Here is a 27,492-nt window from a genome sequence, read left to right as displayed (position 1 = left end):
TAGTATGACTCTGTGTTTATTATTGTGTGTTCTGCAGAAATGTAAGGGTCTCGCAAAGAGTTTTGTCCCAGCAGTTTGCTACAATGAAACAGTGGCTCACTTCCAACATATACAAGACAAAATCCCAGGAGAGGAAGGCCGGAAGAGCCTGGCACTGTACAGCTATTATACAGTCTAAAATGATCTAAGTTATGTGTGTATGGGGCCACAGTGCTTAATCTTTGAGATCTGTAACTGGAAGCTGATGGGTTCAAATCCCAGGTGAGGCACTGAAAGTTACTTTGGATAGAATCCTCAGCCAAATAAATTGGTAATAATTAATTGCTCTTTTCTTTGTTTGCAATGCTGTTTTCTTTGTCAGTGGATCTGAAATTTCAGCGCGTTTGTGTGTTTTGTGTTGAGGTCTTTGAATCTCAGAGCTAGAGTGAGCTTTTCCATCTCCATCTGCATCTGTGTTCAGACTATGATCGTACACTTTTGTTCAAATTGGTTTAGAAGCAGCCCAGGTATTATACAGTACTGTATATACAGTATATAACTGGATGTGGTGGTTTTGTTTTCTGTTGTACAGTAGCTCTGAACTTTGTTTAGTTCAGTGACATCATGGGGATTTTCACTGTGGTACATTAAATAATCCCCAAGGAAAAGGTGTATTCATAAATGAAAGAGCATAGTTTATGATTAGCCTTTTCTCTGTGCATGCAGGTATTTCAAACACCTTTGTGCTGTACTGTGTAGTGGACGTGTATAGCAGTAGATGGAAGTAGAAATTTCTGTGGTGGGGTGTGGCAATAACTTACATTTTAAGATGATTTCAATTTAAATGGACTTTCTTTTAATGCCCCAGAATGATTAAGCCCTGATGTTTTGCACGTCAACATTTTTGCCATTTAATCATGTTTTTATGTGCATGTTGCATACACAGTATATATAATAGCATCCTTCATCCTCATATTTGGATGACTGATTTTCACAGTTTTTGCAAAAACTGGCAAATCTTAATCCTCAGATTTACCATGTGAACTCTTTGTTCCTGTGGTGATTCTTGTCCCTTTCCTTTCCAGGTGTCCACAATCTCATGGGAAAGGCGGACTTTGCACTCGACTGTGCCTGAGGGAGCTGAAGTACAGGCCGAGAGTCTGCTGGTCAGAGAGGTAGGGCCCTGCTCTGACCCGCTGCTTCACAGTTTCATTTTAAGATGCCCGGTTGCTTATTTTAGAACAGGAGCTCTCTGTGATTTCAGCTGCTTTCTGAGGCGCTCAGGCAAGCAGCGTACCTGAGTATATAGGAAGGAAAATGGTGACCTGAAATGTCTGCTAAATGTCTGGGTCACCTCCAAGGCCAGTTTTGAAGACGAGGCTTCAATGACTTCTCTGGTGAGATACTGTAGGTGATAATGAAGTGTGAATTCATTATAAGTTGCATTGGTTGCATTGGACACCGGTTTATTGTTTCAGCATTCATGTGCTATTTCTGATGTGTGAACTCAAATGAAGAGCTCATTTCACACTGTGCAGCGTACCTTTGCAGTGTATTTTGGTGCAGATTTGTTCAAAGAAATTAAGAGCTAAATCTGCAAATATATATTTCTTACCTACATTGGCACTGTTAGCCCTATGACGCATGATGATTAAGCATAAGACAGTTGTGTTATCATTGCAGTTGCAGTACTTCAGCTCCTTGTACCTGAAGCTAGTTTTCCCTTGTCCGTGTTATAAATAAATATACAAGAATGTAATAATGATCGATAGAAATCTAGAAAAAAAAATCAGACAGTGCTGCTGCCATCTCTTATGTCAGTGAGTATGAGAACAAAGAGTGAAGCAGTTGTTTGTAGAACTTGTTTATATTAAAGGCCTTGCCTACTTGCATTTACAATGGCTCTGATTTTACCTTTCCATAATTGTTTAATTCAAATTATACAGAACTATGAGAGAAATATTATGAGTCAAATTTACTGTCATGCATATTGCAGACAGAGTGACAATTGTTTAGACAGAGTCAACAAAACATCAGAAATCAGCTGGCGTGTCCCAGATCTATACACGTCTAAATATTTTTTTGGCTGAAGAGTTACACCTCAGAAGATCCTACAAAATGTGTAGAAAAAAAATGAACTTATTTTCCAGATTCTACAGTCTGTACTGAATACAAATCGCAAGTTTCACAGCTAGCGAAAGGTTCCAGTATTACAAAACATTAAGAAATGCAGCACTTCCTAAATACTAATTGTGGACACCGTGGGAGCAATGTTAAAGTGGAATACATGCAAACTACATGTGTTATAAAATAAGGATAAACAGAGACATTAGAAATGTAGCTATATAAAAAAAAATGTTAACCTGACTTTCTGCACCAACTATATGATCAGCACTGTGCACATTACAGTACATTGAATTGTGTAGGAATGAAGAATGCAGGATGAGAATGGCCAGGGATCTGGAAGAGTAAGGAGAGAAAACATGTAAATGAGATGTAGGAATTTTGCTTGGAGCAAACCTTCTAAATAATTGACTTCTTTTCCAGAAAATTGCAAACTTTTGTAGAACTAAGTAATTATGAACTGTAAAGGGCCATCTACCTCACAAAAACATGTATAGAGGTTGCCCCCGTCATTTGATTGTCTAAACCCTTTAATGAAATTAGTCCTATATGTGGTGATGAGACCTTCCTCCTGTTTGTGATGCATGCCTCAATACCCTTTCTGTACCTGAGACACAGCAATGTCCTGGCGAGACCACCAGCACTGACTATCCACTGCAGAGGACCATATGGTGTTTTTGGGAGCTAACTTGTTGGCAAAGGCATCTCCAGAGAGATCTCTTTCATGCTGATCCATGAGGATGCGCAGCAACCAAAATCAAACTCGCAGCAAACCAACTCTTTGGATTTTGTTTTCTGTGTCTCGATGGTTTTGTTATGCTTCCTCTGTCTTCTAGCTAGTTCACTTTCATCTCCGTACTCTCCTGCAGGTCTGTTCTCCCACTGGGAAAGCAGATGTTAAACAGCCTGATGCTCATGGTGAACATTATTAATGTATTTATGGCTCCTAAACTGTGTTCATTGGATACTTTGCATATCTTATACAGAATGCAGTGCAAAATAATTACCTTCCCACAAGGAAATTTGGATTTTGCAGCAGAATTATTTTCACCGTGCCTGTCCTGTCATTAGCCACCCATATCTGTACAGTCTGTCTGCTATGTTCATATGTCTTTCTGAACTGAGGATCAAGGATCATACCTTTGCCAAATACAGAACACACCATTCCTAAGCTCTTGAGAAGGGAGCTGCATGAGCATGCAGAGGCTGCAAAGGAGCAGGTAAAGATTCATTCCATGCTGAAACATAAGGAAAAGAAACACAGTGTTTCGCTGTGGAGCCTGCTTATGGATCTCATACCTGAAGAAGGCTCCACAGCCAAAATGTGTTTTCTTTTCTTTACCGTTCAGCATGGAATGAGCCTGAACCTGTACCTGTACTGTTATTGATTCATAAACACTGTCCTAGACATCTTCAGAGTCTTCTGGAGCATAGTGGCTTCTCAAATCTTATTAAACCTCCCATTTCTGATATGTCAATGCTTAGAGTGGTGTTTCTATCCAACTTTGATAAAAACTGTTTGCCTTGCAGCTTCTCTGTGATTTTCCAAGAATTTGCTGAGTGTATTGACTTACCTAGAATCGCTGACAAATTCTGAAGAGCATACTGATATACTCCATAGTGAGCGCTATTTGACATTGTTAGCTGAGAACAATTCACATCACTAAAGATTATTTCTTTCAAATTATAAGAGATAAAGTAAGCAATTAATGTTTTTGATGTCTTACATTGTCTGTAATAACTCTTACGTTAAAAATATTGTTCAGTGTCAAATAGCTCAGAAATGAACTTTATACTTAGACATTGCCTTGAATAATTTCCTTGATATAACAAGAAAATGTCATTCCAGGTTCAGCCTGTCACCACTGGCCACGGTGAAACAATACCATTAGTACTGCGCTCATGTAAAGTACATCCTTGGTAAAACAGCATCATTGCCCCCCCCCCACCCCACCGTAAAACAGCATCATTGCCCCCCCCCCCCCCCCCAGTTTAGTATCGATTGGAATCAAGTGCTTCTTAATGTACTTTTCTAAGGCAGAGAATTACAATAGATCTTATTGGTGTGACTACTACTGAAAGTTGAAACTGAGTTTTATATGTGATTCTTACTGCTTTAGCATGGACCTGCGGCAGGTTATTATTAGCACTGGTTTGTTCTGATTTTGCTTGTATTGTTAAAAATTACTGCAGCCTGCTCACGTGTATGAGGTAGTCAGAACTTTCCTATAGGATGTGGGGGGTTACCACATTGGTGGTGGTAGTGGGATTGTTGGAGTGATGCTTGAGCAAAGAACGCTGAGTCCATATATGATCTCTTAACCTGTAATTGGTTGGTGGGAATTAGGGTTTGCCTTGCTCCTAAACTTTGGTTATAAATTCTGTTTTGATCTTTACTTTAAGGAAAAGCTGGGGCATTATATAGTAGTATAGTATAAAAAACATAGTATCGAACAACTATCGTTATGTTTTCTGAACATCAACATGTTAATTTGCTATTTTATACAGATTGTGGTGAAAAACACTTTAACTGCATGACATCAAACAGTAGTAGACCTGGTTTGGCTCCAGTGGTAATATGGATATTTATCATGATGAACCATTAAAACAACAAACTGCCAAACAAAACCTCAGTGCTGTAATTCCTTTCCACACTTCAGGGCTCTGAGTTTCCCCTTCCTGTTTAGAAAAAGCAGAATCTGACATTTTGTGTGTGAATTCAAACAACCTAGTAAACATGCAGAGCCTGTGATGAATTTAGCTGCTTGCATACGTCAGTAGCTGCTAGCGTCTTGTTTTGCTGCAGTGTTTAGCTGAAATAGCTCCATTTTCATCCCCTAATTAATTGATTTGGTGTTGTTAGTATTGTGATGAATAAAGCGGTAGTCTTGTGATGAGTCTCAGCATGATGAGAAATCACACTACCACTGGTGTTGGGTAAACTAACTAGGAGATTTTATTCATGATGCAGAAAATAAAGAATTGTGTTTGTGGAATAGGCTTTAGACGAATTAACATACAGTACTTTGGCTTTCTAATTGGCAATCTAAAGCACTTAGAAATTGTGAAATTATTTTGGCCTCTTTGCTGATGTGCTTTTGTGGAAAAATCATTACTGTTAAATTGGAGGACATCATTGAGCACTTCTCTCCCACTGAATAACCCACTTCAGATCTGTATTGTAACGTTGACAGAGGGCCTTTTTATATTAAAGTGTGATGAAGTAAATTGCACACTGTGAAACTAACTAGGTATGTCACCACATTACTGTGACCCAAAGGGGACACCCCTAACTGCACGGATTGGTTGATGTTTCTTTATTCGCATAAAAAGAAATGAAAAAGCACATTATGCTCCCAGACTGCAGTGAAACGAGAATGTGAGGAATGTACCCATTGGGGAAGTGGTTAGTACAGCTGCAGGCATTTGTTTTTTCTTTTCAGTGCCTTAACCTCACTAAGTTCTTTTCTCACACTGAGACTATGATAGTTTTCCAGCTAAATGAAGAATGACAGGCTTGTTTATTCTGGTAATTACTAATGTGCAGTCTTGCTTGCATGGCTCCTACATTTTCCCTTGGATGACAGACTGACAATCTGAGTATTTGGAGAAGAAGTAACAAAGTTTTTTTTCTAATTAACATTTTTAAAAATCAATATTGTTTTTAGCGTTCTCTGTGTGTTGTTAAAATTAAACTATTAACAGAACACTGCAAGAAAGATTTAGAGCAGCTTTTTAATACATTGAACGTCACACTCAAAATACAGAAAACCTCATAAAGGATGGCATCCTTTAAGGCTTAAGGCTCAGGTAATAATGAAATTATCAGACTAAATCATTGACATTGCACTGTATCTAATAGGTCTGCTAAATTCTTATGTAGAATCTCAGACTTAGTGTTAATCTCTGTTTTACATTTATCTCTTTTTTAATGAAAGCTACAGTTAAGTAGTCCAGATTATGCTTCTAATAAGCCTCATTATGAGATACACACGCTCGTTTAGGTTTCAGTTTGAGTTTATTTACAGTAGGTCCAATGACTTCAGACAATTGTTTCTCACAATTGATGGTGGTACTGTACAGTATATATAAATATGTTTCCCCCAATGCAAAACTTCTGGGTTTTGGATATTATTCTAGGAGGACTGGTGTATTTTTATTTTTGCTCAGCAATGCTGCAGTGAGTTTAAAACCTCTGTAATTATAGAGCACCATAAAAATGTAATACTCTGCATGATGACAACTTTTATAAATAAATATAATAGATTTTCAGAAACTGCTAAGCAAGATTAAAAAATTGAAAAGGTCAGTAATGTTGGTTTGTTTATGTATATGTCTTTCTAAATTTCAAAAAGGGTGTGCAATATTCATGCATATTTACATGCTTGAATCATTTTATATTCATGCTGGTCTGACTGGCAGATGAGAACGCTTTTTGTGTTTTTCCAAGTTGTGTTTGTATTTTTACTCTAATATGAATGTGTAACAAAGTATTATTTATGATGGTAATGTAGCTATTTTGGTGGTAAATTTTACTATGAAGATGGCTTGTAACAGTTTATTTGTAAACATAAACAAGTACTGTACCTATTGCTTAAAGTAAGTGTGGAATTCACTCCATAGAAAGGTATAATGTTTACCAGAAGCCTTTCAGTTCTAATCAATAACAGCAGGAACGGCATTTATATTTTATAGAACTTCGAAATCTAGAAATGTCTCCTGTATAAATCAATTAGGAAGTTTACAATGGCTTGGAGATCTGAATTTCTGGCTTAGTTTATTAAGTACATTACTTCTTCCAGGTTTTTATTTTCAGAAACTGTGCAGTACAGGGTACAACTTGTATGGTACAGTACATACGCCATGCTTGAAGTTTGATAGATACAGTATAGACAGAAACAGTGTCTCACATGAGAAGAACTTGTTGTTCAACAAAACCCTTCTTTTCTTTTCTTGGTTCTCTGCAGGCCTGTAAGTACTTCAACTCCCAGTGGAATGTTGTAGATTATAAGTATGAAGAGTATGCTGGTGATTATCGGCAATTACCCAGGTAGGCAGCCCCCGTTTTTGTTTTGCTTATTTTGAATCTGTGCTTTGTTTTTAAAGGCTTTTCTTAAATTAGTGAAGGCGATGTTATTTCCCTTCACCAGTGGCCTCTGTGTACAGTATCTGACTCAGTCAGCATGGAATGAAGATCAGAATAGCCTGATCGGTTTCCCAGCCTTCACATCCCCGTTGTTCCATGCTGAGACTTCCCCAACGAGCTGCATGGCTCTGGATGACAACTGATTGAGCAAGGGCAGCTGACAGCAAGGAGACATCACCCTCGCCTTCCACTATCTCGTCACTCCCCTCTGGCTCCATGCAGAGAGGTCCCTGTTGAATCTATTGGCACAACGGCTTTGTCAGGAAGTGTTTATTGGACCCTCTTTGGATGCGTCAGAAGACAACGTGGTTTTAGATTCTTAATTCTTAGAGTAGAATTCACTTTAAATGCTATGCCATGGGTGGAACTGTGATGCAGCACTGCTGCCTTTCAGTGCTGGTGCTCTGGGTTCAGTTCCCGAGGTCTACCTGCATGGGCTTTGTATTTCTGCCCGTGTTCACAGAGGTTTTGGCCAGGTGCTCCAGTTACAGTACCTCACACATACTGGTAGGTTGATTGACTTCTGGGAAAGCTGGCCCTGGAGTGGGTGATTGTGTGTCTGTGTGTGTGCCCTGTGATGGACTGGCGTCCCATCCAGGGTGTATCCCACCTGGCGCCTGTTGCTTGCCAGGATAGACTTTAGCTTCCCCACGACCCTGTATTGGATAAAGCAATTTGAAACTGGATGGGTGACATGCCACTTTATAACTTATGCATTCTAAAAATAAAAAACAACATCCATTGTTATTAAAACATTATTATCTAAACTCGAAGTAGACATTTTCAAATACAGTGGTCATCTTACCCAAAAGCATTCCTATCCCACCTTCTATAACTTTAAAAGGAGTGAGTTGTTGTTCATGATCCTCCCTGGAGTCACTTCCTCTTGATGTCGGTCAACTCTCATGGCATCCAAATGACCAGCAGGCAGAATTCGGAGTGTCTCCAGATGAAGAATGTCTATAAATAACACAAGAAGATTATCTCATTCGGCAGCGCCAGCCCTTAAATACATCATTATGTCAGCAACATCTTCAGACCACATCTGAATGAGCTTAGTAAACAGCACCCTTTCTGTCTTATGAATCCCATACAGTACTCCCTTTCTGAAAATGTGGCTGGAAGGGAAAGAATAAAGTACCACCATCTGAAAAGTCCGTTCTTGACAGGCTGGAAAATCAGGCCCTGTGACAAGTGTTTGGCTTCGGTGACTCCTTGCAGACAAGATTTAGTTTGAAGAAATGAAGAGGTTTCTCCAATGAGAGTAGACATCAGATGCATGGACAATGTAGACTCTATAGAGAGGCTGTAGAAAATAGTTTAAAAGCACCTCCTGTGTTTGTAATGGCTACTCATATTTTCTTTATATGTTACTCTTTGTTAGAGCTTTAAAAAACTGTTTTTTTCAATTCCATTTGAATCTGTTATATGCTTTGTGGAAAGGAAATTACTTTAGTCTATATTTTAAAGGGTGTGGTATTAATAAAGTCCCCTAATATTAACTGCATGGTAAAATCCGTTTACTGTGGAGTGCTTTATCTTGTGCTTTATCTAGTATTTTCAATGTGTGCTTGTTCCACAATTAGCTTACGTAGTTGTGAAATGTTTTAGAAAATGTTAATAGGAATGTAGATTATTATTCAGATGCATTATTCATTTCCTTTAGTAATTATGTAATGTCCCCTGCTTGAGATGAGATAAAGTAGTGATCCGTGGGTCATAAGATGAACCCAAGAGCAGGCACAGGCCAGCAGTAGGCGGGAGTAATGAACAGACAAGGCAAAGTCTAGAGACGCGATTGAAAGAAACAATCAAAGTTCGTAGCCAAGTAGAGAAAGTAGCCAAGAGCCAAAGGAATTTAAAAAATATGAATTCAAGTAAACAATCTGAGCCAGGAAATGAACACAAGGAAAATTCAAAAGCCGAGGTCCAACAGAGCAGTCCAGGTTCACAGCCGAATAGAACACAAGGGAAATCCAACACAAGAAAGAAGAAAAAAGGATTGTGAATCCAACGAAAACACAAACACAGCTAGGAACTAGGCAGGCCTAGGCTGTAATAGAGCATAGAGCATAATAGCCTGCTTCACCTGAGACGGGGAAGGTTATGAATACCCACAGGTGAAACAAGCTTCTGGTCTGATACGTATCCATGGCAACCGGAGAATATAGGCATGGCCTGCAACCGTGGAAATGCTAGCGTGCTCTACAGTGCTCCAGCAGGGGCAAGCATGACACATTACAATTGTGATTGTAATTGTTTAAGGGGAAATGTAATGCATCTGGAGGGTTTTTTTTACTTCTCCCTTAGAAATGTTAGGTCCAACATTAATAATTCTCAAATTTACAAGGCAAGGTTGCGATAAAACCTAAGCTTATTTTGTGGAGATACGGTATCTTTGTAGTGCTTTCGAAAAAAGGAAAAGGCAAGTTACATATAAAATTTAAATTGCACGTAAAATATAGTAAACGAAGCAAACAATGGTTATGTGTCCTGGAAAAAACATCTAATTTAATTCCATTAAGCTGATTATTCATTTAAGTTAAAATGTCTCCGTCTCTAACAAGGAGCTGGTGAAATAATCAGCGTTTGATTGCTCATTACTTTGCAGAAAACTGTACAGACCAGAAAAGCTTCCTTCACACTCCTTTGAAATCGACCATGAAGATGTTGATAAAGATGAAGTAAGTGTCTGTATGGCTCATTTATAGAAATTCCTTAGAACTTCAAAATCCTAAATTGGCAATTCATGCCCCCATTGAGTTGATGACTTAATTTATCCCAAATGCCATCTTTAAGTTTAAATTTTCATGTTGAGAATAACGATGACTGAAATAATGTTGAATGCAAAAACTGCATTACTGTATAATGAGCACTAGTTAGAAACTTGTTAGATACAGTCTTGTACCGATCAAGGTTGTCTGAAGCACTACTATGCAATAATACATATTTATTGTCCAAGCCAGCTTGCTCCTGAAACTAGAGGTAGAGCCTAGAAAGTTTAGATTTATCTAATTCTCGGGCTTTATTATTACACAGCAAAATATCACTCAGCTGTGAGATCTACTGAAATTACTGTACTGGTTTGATCTTTTCACACTGTAATTACAAGGAGAAAGCTTCTTTGTCCACGGAAAGGTCATACCTTGAAGACAAGAAGTTAAGAACGGTTGTCTTCACAGGACACGACATCCCTGTCATCATCAAAAGGTGGGGGTGGAGGTGGAGGAGGACTTGGAGTTTTCAGATCTGGCTGGCTTTACAAAGGGAATTTCAACAGCACTGTGAACAATAGCATCACTGTGAGGGTAAGGAGACATTTCCACTCGCCTGTGTGCTAATTTTAACAGCACTGCCTGCACTTGCTGGATGAGTCAGTGTCACTAGCATCAGCCTCCACTGCAAACAGCGGGGAGCATGCACTGTAAGATTAACTGATCAGTGCTGCTGTGCAGAGAAGAAAGCCTTTCCACGACAAACACAATCGGAAATGAATGCTGGCAATATGCTGCAGTGTATTTAAAAATGCACAGTAGAATAGGGATGGTTAACCTTTTTTTCTGGTTTGGGGCCCCCTTCTCAAGAAATAAACATTCCCGTAATTTAAATTAAAGGCAAACAACAATAGGCTATTGTGCAAAGGTCTTTTTACTGTATCAAACTCAGGCATTATACAATATGTACAGTATGTAATGAGCACTGACCTCCACTGTATTATTACTGTAGTGAGTCTTATAATATGTGACTTATTAATACACCTTAGTTTGTATAAGATATTAAACTGGTAACTAAGCAATCTTTCAGAATCTCCAAAAACTCATACCTAGTCAAAGTGAACCATACATGAACAGGTAATATACTTTGTTCCTCTTTACACACCTTTAATCATCCTTAAAACTGAAAGACTACTTTTGTGTGACTTCTTTCTGTGCTTCTGTACTGGCAGTCGTTCAAAAGGAGGTATTTCCAGCTCACACAGCTGACAGATAATTCCTACATCATGAATTTTTACAAAGATGAGAAAATATCCAAGGAGCCAAAAGGATGCATTTTCCTTGATTCTTGCACTGGAGTTGTACAGGTAGGTTTCCTCAGTTATGATTGAGTCCCCACTCCTTCAGTTTCTCTTTGTATTTTTCATGTTGACAGCAGATTAAAAAACCTCTATATCCAGAATATTTTCATAAGCTGAATCTTGAAAATCCTCCTCCAGGCAGTACTCTTTTGTCTGCCATGTTTACCCTGCTGTACAGGTTATCATGAAATGGATCAGCAGTAGAAACAGCACAGTCTTGGACACATATTACTTAAGAATGAATCAGTAAGCTTTTTGTTTGAGAACGGGTTCATTTTTTCTTCTCCTGCAGCTTTTGTTTAAAAGAATAGCGATGTTCACAAATGAAGCACCTAACACTTTAACCAGAACTTCCATCTCCATCTGATAATATCTTTCATCTTTGAATGACAGTTTAGTTTTATTTATAGTTATTTTAAGGCTTCTCAGCAGGTGCTTCCTGATTTAAAATAGAAATAGAGTTCCATGGAACTCTTTCGAAAGCAATGCTAAATGTCTGGACTCCACGGGCAGTTTGATGATGGTATAATCTAGCTGTTTAAAACCATAAAGCACTGTGGTTGGGGCTGCCAGATTCTCTTCCAATAAGGTGTGACTTGTGATGAGCCCAGTTTCATTTTACTCATCATTTTCCATCTTCATAGGAAAAATGAATAGCTGATTGTAGATAAAGGCTGGGAGACGTGCAAAGGCAATTTGTTCTGTCTGAAATGCCCTTTCACTCTTGTGGCAAAGCCAACCACTAAAGCAGAAAGTAGAATGTGAATAAGTGAGTTCAGGCACTCCAGCATTCAACAGTGCTGAAGGTTGAGAAAGGTAACAGCTTTAAACAAGCCGGGAGAAGCACATGATAATTTTTAATGCTAAATATTTTGGATTTGTTTTTCACAGATCAGCACAGCTGCCCACTTCAGGCTTGTGATACTTGAAAAATATGTTTCAAAAAAGGAAACAACACTTGACATTTGTCAATATGATTAGGCACAACTATGCTATTTTAGTAAGAAAAAAGATACCAAAGACAAAAGAAGGTTTATTGTAGTTAAAATTCAAGTGTGGTGACATCGTGATGCGATGATGTATAGACAGTTCCCTGAGTCGTTTACAAGAACATTTACAAGAACATACTGTATACTTTTATTTTGTTGTTTGTTTTACCTGTTTGTGGGTTTGCACTAGTTTGGCAAGGGAAATTGACAGAATTGTACACTATTCAGTACATGGTATAAATTGTATAGAAAAAAACATTCAGCACTTGTGTATTATTGTTGAAAGTGTTGTTATATTTTGCAAGTTAATATTTTACGATTCTAAACATACAGTATTTAGCAGGGAGAGAAATACTGTATGTTTCATGAAAGAATCCAGGGTGGAAAAAGAGAACTAGTGAAAAAGGTCAAGTTTAAGAAAGCTCTCCAATAAGGACAGAACAGGAAACCACAAAACGTGCAGGCAGAATGCAAAATCTGAGCAGCAAAAACAATTTATTAGGAAGTAAGACTCTCGAAGCATGTGATAAAAGGTTTTAGAAACAATCACGAATGTAACGTGTATTCAGTGAGATATTTAGATGGTTAAAAATGAAGTCTTCCTGCGGGAAAATATGCTTTGCAAAGCACAGCTGTAAACTCATTTAACCTTTCTTCAGCAAGGCTAAGGCAAATCACACTTTGACAGACATCAAATGTGAGCTCTAAGAAAACATTTGAAAAAGTAATTTTCCAGGCAATGATTCCCAATTTCCCTGTATTTTTATGATAATCAGGGCACCCTCAATGGCTAAAGTTGCTAAGTGTTGGTATTGTATACAATCAAAGGGCACTAATGCACTGTCATATAAAGGGGTTCAAAAATTGCACATTTAAAAAGTTTTCAATTTTTATGTTTAGACTGCAGCATGTATATCTTTTTCACATGATCACACGTCGCTAGGATTTAAAACGACCAATACCTACTGTATCTCACTGAAAATGTCAATTATTTTTAGGGTTGATGATAGTTACAGTACAGACTCAAGTTAATACCATTAGAATAAAAAGGCTAGGACTTCTGCAATAGGCCATCGTGCTATAGTACTCAAAGACAAAAAGCTTGGTTTTGACATCTGGACGGTAGCTGTACGTACAGTACTTGTACAACTTAAATTGTAAAGTATAGTTGTTGGAGTTAAGTCAAAACGCTAAAATATGATTTTGTCAAACAGCGCAGGGTTTGTGGTTTCTTTTTCTGTGAGATTTAAATAGTTTTAAATGAATGTTTCCAGCCTGCTAATGCTATTCGCTTGAATCTAACACTTTTTGCAGAATCACAAGTTGAGGAAATACGCCTTTGAGCTGAAAATGAACGATGTGACATACTTTGTCCTGGCAGCCGAGAGCGAGCAGGACATGGAAGACTGGATAAGCACCCTAAACAGAATCCTGCAGATCAGCCCAGAAGGGCCAACTCAGGAGAGAAAGAGTGTGGACCTCACAGACATGAAACAGGGTCAGTGATCGGAGCTGAGGCAAACCACAGCAGTGAGCACAGGAAGTGAGCTCCTTACATTCAGTCAGCATCAACACAAACATTAATCTTTTCGAGTCCTCGGCTTCCCTCTCCAGCTGCACGACATTTACAACAGTAAAAAAAGAATTCATTCAAGCTCAGTTTTGCACAAAAAAGTATGATTGAGCATTAACATATGCGAGGAATACAGAGAGCTTTTTTGGTAACATGAAATTACATTTGCAGAATGCTTAAGAAGTCCCTCGAGAAGTCTCCTTGCATAATTTTATGAAACTGAAAGAATTGTATAAATAATTTTTCAGAAAGAAAACATTGTAACTCCAGGGTTTTAATCATTCGTCATTGTCAAAACTTTATAGTAGCTCCAGGATCTACATTTTTAGAATGTAACTGGTTTGCTTTTAGTTTAAAGGAATTGTTTTTGGTTCATTGCTTTCATTGCTTCAGCCAGACATGTCGGTGTTATGTTTTATACACAAATAAGAGCATTAAACAGGTGGACACTGAGGCTTGTTTCATCTTTAGCAAAATCTCCTATTGGGGTTTTATTTAGTCAAAGCTTCAGATCTGCCCTGTGTCATTTTTTCTGCAGCGGTTTGAGGGAACACCAGCAGCTCTGTGCTGTTGCCCGAAGAGCCATTAAGTATGATTCACTCACACGAAATGTATTCCCAAGTCTAGCTCTGGAGCCATTCTTTTCTTCAGTCTGAATACTGTGATTACTAAACATAGATGGTATATAGATGTTAAACATTACAAAATTCCATAAATGTGAAAGATAGTAACTCAGCTAGTTCAAGGCTTATTGTCACCACCAACATGTATTATATTCCATCGCAGATGTTTTGTGAACTTCAACATACAGTGCATGTGTGCAAAAGCTCAGCACAGTTTTGCATCAGCTGTATTACCTTCCTTATTTTTCTTTCAGATTCAGTAGATCTTCCATCAAGTGAAACAATTCTGACGAATACAGATGAGGTGTCAGAAAACAGTATAAATCCAGAGCTAGCAAAGGTGAGTATTCTCGATATTTTGAAATGCCATAATACAGTACAGGTTCCCATTATGGAGATTTTTTCATCTACACATCTGGTCAAATGAACCAACCTATATTTTGAAATGATATTCATTTATGAACAAGACAATTAAACTCGTTAATAAATTATTTGCTTTATGTTATAATAGACAAACAAGTTTTTATTTATAGCAGTTAATTGAACCTTCAATTTGATGTATTTAGCGTATGTTCCTTCTACCTTATTCATAAAACTATGGATTTTTCTGCTGAATGTTTTCTATTCGATAGTACATCACTGAAACAGAGGAAACAGTCAAGATGGCGCGCAGAGAGGACCGCATGAACTTGTTTTCATTGGATCCAGACATACCTGTAAGTTTCCCTTTGCATCTGTTGTTTGGGGGCTTGTCGTATAGCGCAGTTTTTGTTTGTATGGTGGGGTAAAACCTAATGCAGGAGAGAAATCGCATCTTTGCTTATTTTTAAGGTGGTCAAGAGCCAGAAATCTGATTTTTCACCCCATGAGCCCACTGTGAAGCCGTTTGAGGAGAAGGTTGGAAAACGACTGATGATAACGTGCCATTCGCTCAATTTAACGCTCCAGGGGTGTGTGACCGAGAACGAGAATGGACCATTAACAAATGTAAGCATCATTTATTTGTCCTGTACCTCAGAATTTCGAAGGCTGAACAAGGGTCACGTTTTAAAGTTATCAAAAACAGATCACATCCTATGCTGGAAATGAGGAATTATCTTCGTAATTTATAATCTGATGTTGAAACGAGCAGCACGGTGCTGCAGTGGTGAGCATTGCTGCCTCGCAGCACTGGAGCCCTGGGTTCAGTTCCAGATCTGAGCTGCTAAATATGAAAAGGTCTTTGTGAGTCTGTGTGGGTTTCCTCTCACAGTCCAAAAACAAGGTTGTAGTTTCATTGGCATCTGGGAAAAGCGGCCCTTGTGGAGCACGTGTTTCTGTGTTTGTGTCTGTCCCACGACCCATCCAGAGCTTTGTTTGCTGGGATAGGCTCCGGCTCTCCCGTGACCCTGAATTGGAAGAAGTGGTAAGAAAATGAATGAACGGATATGTATTAATATATACTTTAGGATATATAATATTTAAGTCTTTTTAACTTTAATTTTTTAAAACTGAGATCTCAGAGATCTTTATAGTTATCTTATGGCCTGGGCAGTTTTTTTTCTAGATCCCATTCCGAATGTTTGTTGTTTTTTTTTCCCGGTCGGATGCAGATCGAGCCGTTCTTTGTCAGCATCGCCCTGTTCAACGTGCGGGACGGCCGCAAGGTCTCGGCAGATTTCCACGTGGACCTGAATCCCGACGTTGTGAGGCAGATGCTCGTAGGCTCTTCTTCCGTGGTGGAGAACGGGATGAGCTCCCCGGGAGAAAAGCGACCAAAGGAATGTCAGCTGACTGGAAATTTGGACAAATGTCTGCAATATCCTAAACAGGTACTGTTTATATCCAAGAACCTGGCTATGTGAGGCAGAAACAGATTCATACATAGCTGACACGTTTAGTTTGGCTTAACGTTTTTCTTTCTTCTTTGATACAGGCTGTTTTCTCGGTCACGGACACCCACATTGACACTGTGATGGTCGCCAGAGTCGAAAAGGTGTTGATGGGAAACATTACTAGTGGAGCTGAGCCCTACATCAAGAATACAGACTCTAGCAAGGTAAAGTAAATGGCTCAGTCTAATTTGGATTTGGCTTAAACAGTGGATAACATATTAAAGTGGATACAATACTAGAAGCTCAAATTTATATAACTATACATTTATGGAATTATGGTTTTTAGACGCCATTATGGATGTATTGAAAGAATAGGTTACTAATGTAATGCAACGGTATTATGTACAGTACATATGAAAACATTAATACTTAACATTTTTAACTAGAACATGGCATTGTATGGGGGAAACGGTGGTATACCTGTGTGAGAAAATCTTGAATGGGAAATTGCAAGATTTGTGTTGCCGTATAAATGCCTTCAGATCAGTTTGTGGAAAAGGGATGAAATGACAATTAACCTCCCTGTTTTAACAGACTGTCCAGAAAATCTTAAAGTCCAACAAGCAGTTCTGTAGCAAGCTTGGCAAATACCACATGCCCTTTGCATGGTCAATAAGGTAAGTCTACAAAAAGCTAATATATTACACGACTAGAGTCTAATTCTGGATGTGCACCTCTCCTTTAGTTATGCTCATGAATAGATACACTTAAAAAATAAATGTTTTAAATGGTTTTAGCTTGCCACACTTTTGCTTTTAAGCTTCACTTTTACTTTTAACTATAAGTGCTTAACTGTCATATCATATTGAATGGAGACTGGAAAGGTCTAATAATGCATAAAAAGGTCAGAGAGAGAGAAAGCGTGCTACACAAACAGAGTCAGTCTGTCTGCACTTTTTATGTCCACCTTTACTTTCATCGCTCCCTCAAGGGTGCTGTCTTTAATGAGAAAACACTGCAGTGAAAAAGCAGTTCCTCACGCCTTCCAGTGACATACTGTACACCGCTCCTGAGGAAGAAAGGCTCTACACTTTCTCTGGGGTCAGAGTATGGCTGGGACTTTGAAACAGTGCTGTGTGAAAGCTGTGAGTGTAGAGGTTGATTATTTTCCCTTTAGGGGATCCTGTGACCTATCGGTGAGGTGCCTGATGATCTGTCCTGAAAAGTTGAGATCACAATAGGAAAGAGTCATCAGTTCTTATTAAGTGAATAGTCTACTTTTCCTTGGGCATAAAACATCTACCATGTGACGTGCTGATATTACTTATTGTTATGGATTTTACTATAAGATATCTGCTCTTCATGCCTTTATTTCTACTTATGATTATAACTATTCTGACATATACTGTACATTTTTTAGCATTGATCATTGCTTTTTAATACTGCTTCATGGTGGAAGTTATATTGGCTCACAGCTTCTGGGACCTAGGTTCAGCTCCCGCCTGTGGTGCTTTTTGTGTGGAGTTTGCATGTTTTCCCCTTCCCATATGTTTCTTGGCATGTTCCAGTACGCGCCTCTCAGCGGTACAGAGGCATGCTGTCTAGATTAACTGACATACCCTCACTCCGGGTGTGCCCTACAATGGACAGGCCTCTGTTCCAGAGTTATTGTCTGCCAGGTTAGGCGTGACTGCTAAAGATGGTCATTGAAGGCCTGTGGATGTTAAAACTTAAAAAATAATAACAGTACTCCTATGAAACTAACTCAGTTATAAAAATAGAAAGGATATAAATAGATTTTGCAGCTAAAAAACTCTAAGTTTCTCCGTTTGATTCATTAATGCAGTCCATTCACTTCCTTTCTTTGCCAAATACAGTACTGTTTCTTAATGTGCTGTCTTAGGTTGGGTTTTTTTCACAACATTGAATATGTACAGAACAACTTCTCTATGTGAATCCTGATTTACAAGAGACTTCAACGGTTGGTAAATGGAGTGAGACAAATTGATTCAATGTAGTATATTGCAAACACACATTTAGAAGCTTACAGTAGGATGACATATCGATTTCCAAGTTCATGTCCTGTATGGAGGTGTAAATACACTCACTAATCATTCAATTTCTCACGCAGCAACATGTGCAATTGAAGCTGGATTGAGAGCAATAATGTGTAAGATATGTCTGTGACATCCCTTCCATCAGATTTTAGTGGGATTGAGATTTCTCTGGTCAGGGATAGTGAAAGTCTTACACCTCTCAAGACAACCACCCAAATCCATTAAGGAGGTCAAAAAATGTAATATGTGACATGATTTCCCACAGAAAAAAAAAATTATCTTACTGAACTGAAGATTAAGTTAATCTGCATCAGCTACTGTACTGTATGTCTCCCCCAGAAAGGAGATAAGTTTGCTCTTCTGTTCCGAGCTGTTTTTTAAATGAGTTTGGATTAATGCAGGGTACACTGGATGGTCCCTCATTAGCCACAGATTCACAATGAATTTGCAGAACATACTCCAACATTTTAAAATAAATCGAATTTCATTGTTTCTTATTTCTTGCTCGGTCTTTGGCAGGCCAGTTTTCAAAGACAACGATGGAACTGTAGATCGGGATTCGCGCTTCTCACCCTTGTTCAAGCAAGACAGCAGCAAAATCTCGACCGAAGACCTGCTCAAAGTAATATCTGACTACAGAAGGTAAAAAAATCTATTAAAAATAAAAGAAGTTCCACAAATTGCTTTAACAGCTCTTTAGGCTTATCACTCTAGCTTGGAAATTACAGCAGGCTCATATCCGTGATAGCTTGAAAAGAAACACTTAAAGGGTTCTTTCTCTTCTGTGACCAAAATAGCTCCGTGCATAAAAGTGATCTCTTAGCCTGCCAAACAGTTTATTTTCTTGCTTTTGAATGTCATCCAGGTGAAGTAAAAATACACTTGTCAACAGGAAATCCACTGTGCTTGTCTGATTTTTAAATTTGGAAACAGGATAACAATCTCACTTTTAGAAGTCCGTTAATCATTCTATACTAGATTTCAAGAGAAGAAGTACTGTATATACTTTGAAAAGGTAATTATACTATTCAAAACCTAATAGTTGTATTCAGGTACTTTATGTATTAAGCAAAAAATATATGGATTCAAATCTTTTTGGAAACATTTCTTAATATGGTGGATGCCATTTAAATGTTTTTCATTATTTGAAAACAAAGTGACTTTAACAATGTTTTCTTTACAAATTCTTTGCACTGGATTTAGTTTTTAAGGTTTCTTCTACACAGTAGCTTACGTTTTTTAGGTTTTTATTCACCTCATTTTTTACAAAATATAAACATAGTATCAGGTACATAGTATCAAGGCAAAGACATTTTATAGATTTTAAAAGATGTATAGTAATTTCAAGATGATGGGGCATGAAGGATGCCCGGCTGGAAGGATCCAGGCAACTCCTTTGATACCAAAAAGCAAGTGGTACACACAGCGTATACTGCCTCAAACACTCTGTCAAATTGCTTGTTGTTCACCGCACCCAAGAGTTAGTGAGAACTAAAGCCTCCGAAATTAAGAAGTGGTCTTAATTCTTAAAGCATCTTAAACCCAAAACATTCAAATTCTGAAAGCACAAGTCAACAACTACCTGTATCTCGAGCGAAAGCTGAGTAGAATATATTGCAGGTATATGTGCAAGAGAACATTGGTCCAGCCTCTGTTGTAATGAATGTTCCTTGAGTTAAAAGTGATCATTTACTGTTGGCAGGGCAGAGAAGACCAGCAAACTGCAGACCATTCCTGGAAGCCTGGAGGTCACAGTGGATTGTGTCCCAATGGAGCACCCAAGTAGGTCATCTAGATGTCTTTCACACACAAACAGGGCTGCGTTCTCGGCAGGTTCTCAGTAACTGCATTTGTAAGTTTTAAATTTACTGTTTTAGAAAAAAAAAATCTAAAACCTTTAATACTTCTAGGGACTGTACATGTATCACATACAGTATGTTGCTTTTATCTATCATATAGGTGATTCTTCAGTCCATTTTGTTTTGTAAAGAAAGTAGCTGGACGAATTTTCTCCTTCCCATATCTTTCAGCATGTTGAAAATGACACTTTATTATGTTATGTAGTCAGGTTTTTTGTCACTTAGGTTTTATTTTATGATCTTTCTTTCAGCTATTATAGAAAAGCAATTATAGTCTGTTTAAGCTTAATAAATTAATTAGACATTCATTTTAATTAAAATCTCTTAATGAATCATCTGTCCTTTGAGTGCACTTATTAATGACAAGTAAAAGGTATTACTAATTGATTTTAAGTACTTTGCTAGATTTTATGTTTTAATTATACATCTTCTCCATTTCCACTGCAGACTGTGTTACATCATCCTATGTACCTATAAAACCTTTTGAAGATGGTGAACATCAAGCGACAGTAGAGATTGAAGAATTTGTGCAAGAGTCAGCCAAGTACTCTCAGCCATACAGAGTGTACAAAAACCAGATCTACATCTACCCCAAACATCTCAAGTACGACAGCCAGAAAACGTTCGCTAAGGTGGGCTGCGTTCACTCTTTTGGCTATTGCTCTGAGAAGATGTTTGGTTGTGTGATTCAAATGTTTAAAAAGTCAATCTTACGCTCCTGTAGAATAAGAAATACAGACTGAACATTTGGAATGTTAAATCCAAGGAGCGCTGTCTGATTTCTACACTGTTTGCAGGCAAGAAACATAGCAGTGTGCATCGAATTCCGGAGCTCGGATGAGGACAGTGCCAAACCCTTGAAGGTAATATCCGACAATTATTTTCCTTAGATGTTTTTTTTTAACCAAGCACTCCATAGGTGCCTCCGTATTGACTTACAGCATCAATAAGACATGGAAACCAAAATGTGTCTCCCATGGTGTGTGCCTTATGTCGCAGGGCTGTGTTCCATGTACAGTAACTGTTCCTCCTTTCCCGTTGCAGTGCATATATGGAAAACCAGGGGGGCCAGTTTTTACCACGGCAGCCTGCACAACAGTTCTCCATCATTCACAGAACCCTGATTTCTATGATGAGGTCAGCTCTTGTGTCATAGTTTGAGATTCATGTATAGAGATGTACAATAAATATCCCCGTCCTGTATACAGTATTTCTCAGTGGAGTTGCAGACAAAAGTATGGACACTACCTATTTGAACTCAGTTAGTTCACCTGGTGTCTTTACCTCTGCTGTGTAAGATGAATAAGTGGTTATTAATTAGTTATCACTGATTATTGATAAATAACTAGATTAATAACATCAATCATTACATTTGTTTAAGTAAATCAATTCATGAATAACAGTGTTGTGGTAACTTCCGAGGGTGGTGGTATCCACATTATTAACAGTGACTTGCCTCTTCTCTCCAGGTAAAAATCGAACTTCCAATTCAGCTTCACGAGAAGCATCACATCCTCTTTTCTTTCTATCATGTAACTTGCGACATCAATGCCAAGACTAACGCCAAGAAGAAAGAAGCTCTGGAAACTGCAGGTATGGTCACCAGAAATGAAAAACGTTACGGGATCGGCATTTTTGATAAGGCCTGTATCACATCATTGTTGTTGATCTTCTAATTGAACTTTTGCTTTAACTTTTACCGTAATTTTCTGGTTTGGGAGTCTGAAAAACATACTGGGGAGCATTGTCAGGCTATGTCAGAAAGTCATTGGTGCTAATTTTTCGTCCCTATTCCCTGTCTATCAGTTACAAGTCTTCCATAAAGCATATTCTATTCCAGAGGTCCCTTCACACTCTTTGTTTAACTAATTCCAGTTATTCCCCTCAGAACGCAGATACGGTTTTCCCAATTTAAAAACAAACAGGTTCAAGTTCTCATTTACAACCTGTCGCTATAACTTTGCTCAACAGTTGGTTCTCTTGTGCTTATGTACTGTACAGTGTGTGTATTCTTTGTTTTGTGTGTTTTCCTTATATAGTCTGCTGCTGTAAAACAAATTGCCCCTTGGGTATTATAATGACACTCCCTCATGGTTTGCTCTCAAGCAAACAGTTCACACAACATTGTCAAAGTGCACTTAATTTTAATTAATCCATCATTTGTATCCTCTTAGTTCAAATGAAGGATTGGGTTAGACTGCACTTCTTTTTCTATATATCTGTGTTCTTTATTTTCACTTTTGTCACTTGTGGATAAACTGTCTATTCCCTAGTAAATTAATTACATGAGAAATGTGTCAAAAACTTATACAGTGTTCAAGAAAACTGGGCCCATCCTTTTTCTTTTGTTTCGTTGCCTCCAAGGACAGTGACCAAATGCAGTGAATAAATTGCGCTTTGTATAAGAGAAAAATCATGTACTAGTTATCAAATCCAAAAACCTAGGTGTAAACTTATTTGTAAACGAAAGCGTTGCACCTTTCTCGAGCTTAAAATTAGTGATTAATACAGTACCTGCATGTTGTAAACGTGTAATACTGAACTGCTGTTCACTATTCATCCCAATGATCAGATCATGAGAACAGCAAACAATGTCTCTAATTTTTCCAAAAGCATTATTTCATCATTATAGAGTCTCATATCATTGTTGTGAGACTGTATTGCACATTTACTGCTGTCAGGAACAGTTCTTTCCGGGCCCTATGCGGACGACACGATCCGAAAGGTGAAGAAACAATAGGGAAAAATAACATGCAGGAGTCAGTCAGGAGACAGGGGGGCGTGTCCATGCAGTGCCAGTGTCCAGGGGGAGTGAATCCAGGCGAACAATCCAAGGGTAAATCCAGAGGGGGAATCCAAGACAGGCAGTATAGTCCAAAACCAGGGGATCCATCCGTAGTTAAAACCAGAACCGGGTCGGGACCGGCGGGGCAGGGAATCAGGAACAGGAAACTAAAACCATAACGGAGCCAGATGCGGCAGGACCCCGGGCTCTCACGACACGGAAATCAATGAGAAGCCCCGAGCAATCGCCTGCGTCTGGCTTTAAGGTGGAACTAAAGAGGGGCTGGAATAAGGAACAGGTGTGGGGAATGGGACAGAACGAGGAAGGGCTGGAGCGCCCTTAAGAGGAGGAGTAACGATCGTGACAACTGCATTAAGTAGTGATTTTCATCTCATCATTGACAGAATACCAAATTCTCATATTATTGTATTTCAGTTTTGAGAAGTTCTACTTTTCAAACTTAAAAGTAGTTCTACTTAAGAGTTGAATGGTCTTTGTTCTTTTGGTTTATTCTGTATGTCCCAACTAACGTGCTCAAGAACTGTGTAGCAATCTAAAATGTCAGCTAATCAGACCAGGGCCTTTGATACAGAGTTGCATCTGCAGAGAGGCCTTGTCAGTCTTCAGGTCCTAAGCAGTGTCTTCCAACATATTCACCTGGCTTCCTTCTACCTGGAATTCTGCTCTCATCTGAAAGTATGCCTTGTTCTGAACCATTACGAATAATCACTTGCCTGTAATGTAATTTGCACAAAGGACTGGAAAGGGATGCAAGTGATATCATGTTGCACAGTGTTGATGGAAGTGTTACACAGTATGCCGATGCTATAGTATATACAGTACAAGTCAAAGTGAAACGTGCTACGAAACAGGAGCCAAGTTCTTCTTTATTGGTCAGTCTTTAACACGTCTATTATTTCTATGCAGTGCAGTGATTTCTAATTGCCTCTGGAATCACCTGGATGCAACTGTATTTCTTTTCGGTTTAGTTGGTTTTGCCTGGCTCCCGTTACTGAAAGAAGGCAGACTCATCTCTCAGGAGAATCATATCCCTGTGGCCAGTGCCCTGCCTCCAGGCTACCTCCATGTCAAGGACCCTGGATCAGGATCGGGAAAGGTTGGAGAGCAGGAAGCTGTGATGAAAAGACACACTGCCTTTTCATTATTCGTGCTGGGATATTATAAAATTGGAAAAACATAAAGAAAACTTTATTTTATTATATCCCAGTTTCAGAAGGACTTGCCATGTTTTTCATTATTGTTTAATTAGGTCTCTAAAGTAATCAAGAAGCTACAAAAGGAATATTCTAAGATTCTGTGTTGGCTTATTTTCCCTTATTGAATATCTGCTTAAGAAATTCTTACATACATATTTAATGCATTCTTTTGGGGGGCATATTTTAAGATTGTTTCATAAAACATGCTTTTACACAGATATTTTTTGTGAACACTAACAGAATACAAATTCAATATTGCAGCAAAATGGGGCAGACATAAAGTGGGTGGATGGAGGCAAGCCGATTTTTAAAGTGTCTACTTACGTTGTGTCAACAGTATACACTCAGGTAAGAGGAAGCATTTACATGTGCAACTGTTCTCATATTCATGAGATGTTATTTCATTTCAGTGAGGATTTTTGACTCATTTCAAAATGTTATTTCATACTTATTCTTAGAATTCTTATTTTGTAGCAACACAGTATTTTATTGTGTTTTATTCTGTAGCATTTCCAGATGACACTGTGGTTGCATTCTTTTGTACTGAAGGTGCATCTAGGTTTTCAGAATATGCCCACTGCCTTCATGGTGTGGCCATTAGTTTTTCAAAGTAGTTTCCCTTAGAATTTTTGCTGCATTTTTTAAAAATCAGATTGGTCATAATTAACAGACATTCACTGGTATATTCCACACAGATAGTACCTTCAAAAGCAGCAAAGGGAGCTTTCTGTTTCTCCTTTTATAATAACTACATTTTTAGTGCAGTAAGAATGTAGAATCAAAGCAAAATATCACTAATATTTTTTTTAATATTGTAATGCTATTTTCAATTTACAGGATCCACATCTGAACCGATTCTTTCAGCAGTGCCAAAAAAGAGAAACCGAACTTTCTCAACCTCCTGCCTTAAACTTCATTAACAGCCTAAAGGTACAGTATTTCAGGCAAATGAAGCTTGGTTATACTTTGACTGGATACTATTCACTATATTTTGCTTAAAGTTAAGAAAATTGAGTTAATTATTGTAGTATTTTAGATAATAAGCTTTAGATCAGCATTACTAGTTTAGGTATTTGTTTTTAAACAAAAGTACAGTAACAGTTACTAATTTCCTGTTCTAGGGACGTTTAGGTGTTTAGTTTCCAAAGCAGACAGACACAGGAAGTCTAGATTATATCTGAACTTACTTGGTTTATTATGTTTCCCAGTTTTAAATAAGCAATTCTGCATATTTTTCATATTCTGTAAAAGTTGTGTAACTTGTTTGCTTACAACAGGGTCTGCTCAGCATGGAGAAAATACATGTGATCATACGGTTCCTCCCAGTCCTCTTCAATCAGCTATTCAAAGTTCTTATCCAGAATGATGATGAAGAAGTCATCACTGCCACCTCAAGGTAAAGGCTGGAACTGCAAGGCTCTGGCCTTGATTGTTTAGGTCTGATTTTCTACTGATGTGAATTGTGACTAAGTGGGGGTGCGTTGCTGATACTTAATTAAACGTGGAGTGTTTGCCAACAGTAAGGACTTACAGTACGAGTAGTATGTTTCTCAACACCTCCTTAGTGAAGTATGAAAAGGCAAAACACTGACATGTTTTAAGTCATGCACACAAATGTGCCTGAAGACATGTTTGCATTTTTTCTTTCCTAACATCACAGAATATACTTCAGCTATACTGTATAAAATAGGCACTTTTAGCTGCCTGCATCTTCCTCTGTCTTTCTGCAGTGTTATTAGTCTTTCTGAGACACCTTACTCTTAGATAATTTGGTAGTGTCTTGTTCTACAAGACTGCAATAAAATCTCTCCTGGCACTGTTTCTGATTTGTTTTCTCGAGTTTCAAGAGAGCGTAACAAACCATGCTGAGCACTTGGCTGGGTACTGATTAGATTAATTTAATGGGAGAGACAGAGTTAGAAGCATATGGAATAGAAAAAGTACATTTCCTTGTGAGGGCTCTAGAAACTGGAACATTAAGATAAATGTCATTTAATGCAGAGCAGTACAATTGGCAAACCATAATGTGAAGAGCTAGCTTGTAAATAAAAAAAATAGCAGCCATACACAGAAGAGATTTACGCATTATCATCAGTTATTGTTTTCTATAAAATGAAGAAAAATTTTCATACAAGACGTGGATGAAGATTTATGGATCTGGTTCTTGAGAGAACTAGTGCACTTAGGCTTTACGATCAAGCAGGAACACTTAGACAAATATAATAGTCTAGATGGCAGCTACTGCAATCAATAATATTTCTTATTTTCTCAAAGTCACACTGCCTTTCTCTTACAGGGTGCTGGTTCACATTGTTGCCAAGTGTCATGAGCATCACCTAGACCACTATCTTCACTCCTATATAAAGGTATACTTTAAAAATCAAAATGTGACTTTTTTGCCAAGGTTCAGTGCTGTGCATGTTCCAAAGACTTGAAGAGAATCCAGAAGCAGTCTGTACTGTATACTGTATGTGGTTTTCCCATATAAAAGGTAAAGGCCGCAGTTTGTTCATTGACTTTGGCCTGGGAATATTGTTGAGATGACAAACTACAGTGCTAAAGTTCCTTTTCCTCCCTTCATTATGTACTTGGCAAGGAAATATTGTCTGGCCCACCTGATTCCTGTGAATAACACACCATTTTAAACCCGTTTTCTTGTCTCTTATGGACATTAATTCAAATGTAAAATGGATCATACAAATAGCTAAAACAGGTCATTGTTTTGAAGAGAGTCATGGCCTTTACTAAAGGCTTTAGGCTAGACCCCTGCCCCATATACTACAGGCTGTGACAGGCTGTGCTTTGAAGAGAAAAACCATATTTCACTCCTTCTGTTGGTGTTTTATTCAGAAAAAGCCCTGGGGGAACTGTAAAATGTGAAGGCTTCCCTTTTTGAAAACAGCAGCACAGAGGAACAGAGCCCTTGATCCTTTCAGAACTGTGGCGATAGGGTTAGAGTTGCCATAGTGACTGCTTGGCACCGTGTCCAACTGGAGGTCAGATGAGCTTCTGCTAAGTCTGTTATTTAAGGAACACCTAGGGGCTATGCCATCCCCTGTCACTGCCAGTATAAGCCATGGTTTTGCATAGTAAAAACTCTCTTAACACGGGTACAACAAAAGAGAAACTTAAGCAAAAAAAACAACAACCTTAAGCAACTGTGTCCTATAGAAAATATAAGACAGTTTTTGTAAACAGAGATTATAAATTGAAGCCTGTACTGTAGGTTATATTGGTGGTTACAAATATAA

General features: G+C 38.3%; 1 protein-coding gene across 6 annotated transcripts in view; it reads left to right on the top strand.

The window, feature by feature from the left end:
* The window catches only part of dock10 (dedicator of cytokinesis 10), a 104,848-nt gene that overhangs the window by 48,036 nt on the left and 29,320 nt on the right, over positions 1 to 27,492 (top strand). For all 6 annotated transcript variants that reach the window (XM_088912806.1, XM_088912805.1, XM_088912804.1 and 3 more), the window contains exons 3-25: positions 1,065 to 1,154; positions 7,071 to 7,153; positions 9,861 to 9,933; positions 10,432 to 10,557; positions 11,196 to 11,330; positions 13,628 to 13,811; positions 14,764 to 14,849; positions 15,142 to 15,225; positions 15,341 to 15,496; positions 16,102 to 16,320; positions 16,425 to 16,547; positions 16,918 to 17,000; positions 18,900 to 19,022; positions 20,083 to 20,162; positions 20,687 to 20,871; positions 21,037 to 21,102; positions 21,284 to 21,376; positions 21,709 to 21,832; positions 24,014 to 24,141; positions 24,503 to 24,589; positions 25,079 to 25,171; positions 25,519 to 25,637; positions 26,538 to 26,607. In XM_088912806.1, the coding sequence (XP_088768932.1) occupies positions 1,065 to 1,154; positions 7,071 to 7,153; positions 9,861 to 9,933; positions 10,432 to 10,557; positions 11,196 to 11,330; positions 13,628 to 13,811; positions 14,764 to 14,849; positions 15,142 to 15,225; positions 15,341 to 15,496; positions 16,102 to 16,320; positions 16,425 to 16,547; positions 16,918 to 17,000; positions 18,900 to 19,022; positions 20,083 to 20,162; positions 20,687 to 20,871; positions 21,037 to 21,102; positions 21,284 to 21,376; positions 21,709 to 21,832; positions 24,014 to 24,141; positions 24,503 to 24,589; positions 25,079 to 25,171; positions 25,519 to 25,637; positions 26,538 to 26,607 (2,610 nt within the window). The remainder of the gene's footprint in view (positions 1 to 1,064; positions 1,155 to 7,070; positions 7,154 to 9,860; positions 9,934 to 10,431; positions 10,558 to 11,195; positions 11,331 to 13,627; positions 13,812 to 14,763; positions 14,850 to 15,141; positions 15,226 to 15,340; positions 15,497 to 16,101; positions 16,321 to 16,424; positions 16,548 to 16,917; positions 17,001 to 18,899; positions 19,023 to 20,082; positions 20,163 to 20,686; positions 20,872 to 21,036; positions 21,103 to 21,283; positions 21,377 to 21,708; positions 21,833 to 24,013; positions 24,142 to 24,502; positions 24,590 to 25,078; positions 25,172 to 25,518; positions 25,638 to 26,537; positions 26,608 to 27,492) is intronic.

This window comes from Atractosteus spatula, chromosome 4 (genome assembly GCF_055471065.1).
Source record: "Atractosteus spatula isolate fAtrSpa1 chromosome 4, fAtrSpa1.hap1, whole genome shotgun sequence".
In the NCBI taxonomy this organism is placed as follows: Eukaryota; Metazoa; Chordata; class Actinopteri; order Semionotiformes; family Lepisosteidae; genus Atractosteus; species Atractosteus spatula.
The sequence above is the reverse complement of the archived record's forward strand: the minus strand, read 5'-3'. Positions and strand labels throughout refer to the sequence as shown.